The sequence below is a fragment of the Limulus polyphemus genome, unplaced genomic scaffold (genome assembly GCF_000517525.1).
Source record: "Limulus polyphemus unplaced genomic scaffold, Limulus_polyphemus-2.1.2 Scaffold67, whole genome shotgun sequence".
NCBI lineage: Eukaryota > Metazoa > Arthropoda > Merostomata > Xiphosura > Limulidae > Limulus > Limulus polyphemus.
In genome coordinates this window covers 310,688-315,414 of record NW_013665677.1, presented here as the reverse complement: position 1 = coordinate 315,414, position 4,727 = coordinate 310,688, and the positions used below count along the sequence as shown (strand labels likewise).

The 4,727-nt window shown below is 35.7% G+C and overlaps 1 protein-coding gene across 5 annotated transcripts in view; it reads left to right on the top strand.

The window, feature by feature from the left end:
• The window catches only part of LOC106465344 (dystrophin-like), a 144,232-nt gene that overhangs the window by 119,359 nt on the left and 20,146 nt on the right, over positions 1 to 4,727 (top strand). For all 5 annotated transcript variants that reach the window (XR_001291200.2, XM_013925579.2, XM_013925571.2 and 2 more), the window contains one exon: positions 1,822 to 1,869. Coding sequence is in view for 4 of the 5 variants with exons in the window: in XM_013925579.2 (XP_013781033.1) it covers positions 1,822 to 1,869 (48 nt within the window). In the remaining variant the exon portion in view is untranslated. The remainder of the gene's footprint in view (positions 1 to 1,821; positions 1,870 to 4,727) is intronic.

The window sequence follows — 4,727 nt, the reverse complement described above, 5'->3', positions numbered from 1 at the left end:
CTGCGAAACTTGAACCAACTCTGAAATTTCTTATCCTTTTGATATCAATATTAAAGGGGTCAATCTGAGTTCATCTACTAAGATTTATCAAAAATGGGTCAGCCAGTTCCTTGTAACAACTTGTGAGGTCAAGACACCAGACAGTAATCTGTTCTATATACATACTGGTACTGACTATCTAAGTCTCCATTGGATAATTGTACGAACACAGAAGACTTTATTTATTTCTAGTGCTAGGAACAAGATGTATTTTGACGTGGGTCTAGTAATCTTAAGGCAGTTAATTGTTGATTACTTAGTTACTTTAGTGAAATATTTGTTGTCATAAGCACAGCCAACAAACACAGTGTGGTCACAAGTAAATAGACACCACTTTTTCAGAAAAAATGAAACTTTTCAGTCATATTCACATGAATTGGTATATTTATAATTTAATTAATATCTAGTAGATCTTCCTTTCGCTTCGTGGAGTTCATTGATCCTTTGGGGCATCATGAGAATCATCTCATCAATTTTAGATTGTGGGATTTTTGCCTACTTTTGCTTCAAAACTTGGAGTAGATTGCTCTTCAAAGTTGGTTTTTTTGGTTGTTCAGGAAACACGGCAAGGAAACAACTGAACAGCGTCCGGATCATCCTGGTCCATCAAAGAGGACAAAAAGGGCTGTCAAGAGGAGCATCGAAATGGATCCCAGATTAACGACTGCAGAAGTGGCCAAAGTTGGTGGGATGACCCCGAAATCTGTTCAACGGATTCTTCACTGATTTGGTTATCGTTGCAGAGCAGCTAGACGGAAGCCCTTATTAAGACCTGCCAACATAGTCAGACGAAAGAAGTGGGCTAGTGATATGATGACCAAGCCTCTGGACTTTTGGAAGACCGTATTGTTCTCAGACGAATCAAGATTCGCTAAATCTTCGACAGTGGAAGGATATGGGTCTGGAAAATGCCTCACCAAGAGTTTTGGCTCAACGGATTGCAGCCAACTGTGAAGCATGGTAGTTTGGGGAGTTGTTTGGGTTGGTGGGAGATCGAGCTTACTGGAGTGCGTTGGCAACATAAATGTTGCGAAATACGTCGAAATATTGGAGGAAGGACTCTTGACACTTTATTCTTCGGGTTTCGTGGACAGAACACAACGTTGTTCCAGGAAGATGGAGCACCGTGTCACACTGCTAGAAACACTCAAAAGTGGCAGGAAGAAAGTGGTATCCAGAAGTTGCCCTGGCTGAGCCAATTTCCTGACATGAACCCCATCGAAAACCTCTGGGCCATACTCAACCGGCAAGTCAAGAAACAATTGTCAGATTTTGTTAGAGGAAGGATAGTTGGTCAAGCAGATGGTGGAATAAGTCAGTGGCAAATTTCGCAGAATTTGGGAATCCCGCTTTCGACAGTCAACAGAATCATCGTGCAGAGAGAACCTTGAGTTCTAGGCATGTTGTAGCACAAGATAATTAGTGTGCGGACCATTTTCATTTATATAATGCTCTGTGAACACAAATTAGTTAGCATAAATCAGTTAAATGACGAAAAATTAGGTGTCTGTTTACTTGTGACCACTCAGTGTACATATATATATATATGCACACACTCACACACACATAAACAATTAATATTTTTATAGAGAATTCAAACACTGGCTTGTATTGAGAATTACAAATTAATTTTAAATGTTTCATTTTATATTTACACTTTTCTTCCAGCTGCACTATCTGTGTAAGTAACAATTAAAATAGTAAATATTTTTTGGTATAAGTTTTAATATTTTTGTAATTTATATTTTGTTCATCATACAGTTCCATTTCCTGTATTTCCAGGCTTGCAGAAGTAGAATTATGTACACAGAATGTCTCCACACCTGATTCGTAAGTATTGTTCACTTCCAAAATGATGATTATGTCAGTAAGTGATGTGGTGCTATTTGAGCATATCTACTTAGCTTTTGTAACAATTCATACCTGTAGTGGTTGTAGCATTTATCAGCTTTTATACATTATAGTTGAAGTTGTACAATAAAAGCTGTTATTTGCATTATTTTACCCTATTAGCTTCAATGAAACACAGATTAAGATTCAATTAAATTGCAGTCATAACATACTCATGTAAACTTGTGTGTATTTATGTGAAAGAAACTGTAAAGTCAATAATAATTTATGAAACTGTAAATTATTCTCATATGGCCATAGCAATGTGAGAACTAACCAGAATCCATTTGTAGCAATAATAATATATTAGTTTAAAAATTAATAGAAATTCTGGCTCTTTAAAGAACCTAACCATTATAACAATGAAGTCATAATAATAATAGAAGAGCCCCAAGTGGCTCAGCAGTAAGCTTGAGGGCTTATGTGCTAAGTATTTGGTTTTGCTACCTGTGGTTGACACATTGCAGATAGTCCATTGTGTGGCTTTGCATTTATACACAAACAAATAACAAACATAACACTATATTAACAGAAACTGAAATAATTTTTCTCTCTCTCCATATTTTTCGTAACTTATGTGCACAAAAAAGTTATACTAAGAATTATTTCTACAATTTTAACAGCTTGTAACAATATCTAGTCAAACAAGGTGGGAAAACAATTAAACTTTGTGAAATTCTGTTTGTTGTAAGAGAATAATATTATTCTGATTGCATTTTTAAACACTACATTCTTTATTTGATCCCTTAAGGTTTTTCTAAGAAGAAGAGAGTATAATAGAATTTCAACCACTTTTTTGGGGGAAAATCCCTAAGGAACCAAATAAAGAATATAGTTTTTATAAATTTAATAAACGTAATACTATTGTGTTAGGAGAAATATAATTTATTGTAATCATACTTTAACATCTTAAAAAAAGGAGATCACTCCTTAACAACTGTTATTCTAACAAATGGCTTGTATAAATAATCTTTCAAACACTACTGTGGTTGTTTTATCCCAGCCAGGCCTGATGAACTCTGGTATTGAGCAATATGTGATGTCCAGTAAATATGGCAAACATAATGTAGTTGAAATATTATAGACTTTTTTTGGAAAAACCCTAAGGGACCAAATAACTAATGTAATGTGTAGTATTTAGAAATATTATAAGCCTAATTCTATTGTTTTATTACAAATATAATTGTGCAAATATGGCCATGGTAGTAAGTTTATTACTTTAAAGCAATACAATTACTAAAATGTCTTTTTTTTTTAATTCATTGCATTTGTTACTCTTAAAACAACTGGAAAAAATGTATTTAATATGCATTTTTTTCAATCCATCTAAGCACAATAGTCCTTGAGCATTAACGTTTTCCTTATTTGAAAATGTAGTTCAGATAGATATTCACCTCTCTGCACTACAAAGAGCTATTATCACATGCACACACTGCCAGGTAATTTCCTGTATATGCCTCAAGCCTTGAATAAAGCTTCCACCTTGATACATGTTAACATGTATTGTGCCAGCCTACAACATAATCATCATTAGACTATAACCCTCCAGCAACAGGAGGACAACACATTCTTCATGCACAGTAATCTCCATGAACATTAGCACTTGAACACAGGCTCATGCTTGATGAAGCAAACTAAATGCACTGGAAATGGGGAGGAAGGGTGGGAGATGATGCAGATTGATAAGTATCTATTTGAAACACCTTTGAAATGTTAATTTTTGAAATGCTACTCGCCTTTCTACACCACAAAGAACTATAATCTCACATTGAAGATGAAAGATTGGTTGGTGCAGAGAAGGTACAAAGATGTGCTCCTTTCTGAAAACAGGATATCCTAGTGGGGTAGCACTCGGTGGGAGGCTGCATCCATCTCAAGCAGGGAATACTCTTTGCTTAAGAAAGGTGGTAAAGCAAAAGAATCATTTTCTGGGTGTTAACATGTCACTAAAGTGGGCAGAATTGCAGATTGCTGAACTGTCCATTATCTCACAGTCAATGGCTATGGCTATAAAGTCAAACCATTCCATATTGGAGAAATACTTGAAATATTCACCACAAAAATTAAGTGTAAGGATTAGCATCTCGGACCTGTGTCTCAAGGTGAACCCAAGACCCATCCAGCTGGGCTTAACTGCCAGAAATGGTTTGGTATAAAACACTGAGATGTTCTGTATTACACTACCAAGCAATATCCCAGCCCTACTTCCTGAATGAGGAGTGCATCCACTTGATTTCATTCCAGTGGGATTGCCCACCTGATGAAAAATTCTCCATATCGACTTCCCCAACAGCTTGTGACTGGACAAGCAAGGGTTCAACAATACTCCACTAGAAGAAATGAGAGGAAGGAATTTATGTGGGAAAACACCAGAGAGGTACATGGGCCATTGTCATCAAGCACAATCATGTGGAATTAGGTCCCACACTTAGAGATAGTACAGTGGGTTATTGTGTCTAAAGAAAGCTGTCTTTGTTTTTGCAAGTGCAAAACGGTCTGGAAAATATAATATTTGTATATACAAAGCTGAAGCAGTCTTGTGGAAAACCCAGTCTTAATAGAAGTTGCTGAGAAAGTGTGATGGGCTTAACACTTTCTGTACTTCCCTACTTGATGTAGATTTTGAGTAAGTGTTCCCTGTGAGGTAACATTGGTCAATTGGTTGGTTACATTGTCTCCATAATATATATATATATATATATATATATATATATATATATATATAGTATAAGTAATAAGAGTGTTGTTAGTACGTAGGAAAGGAAGGAAGTAAAATAACTACACCACTACACGAACTA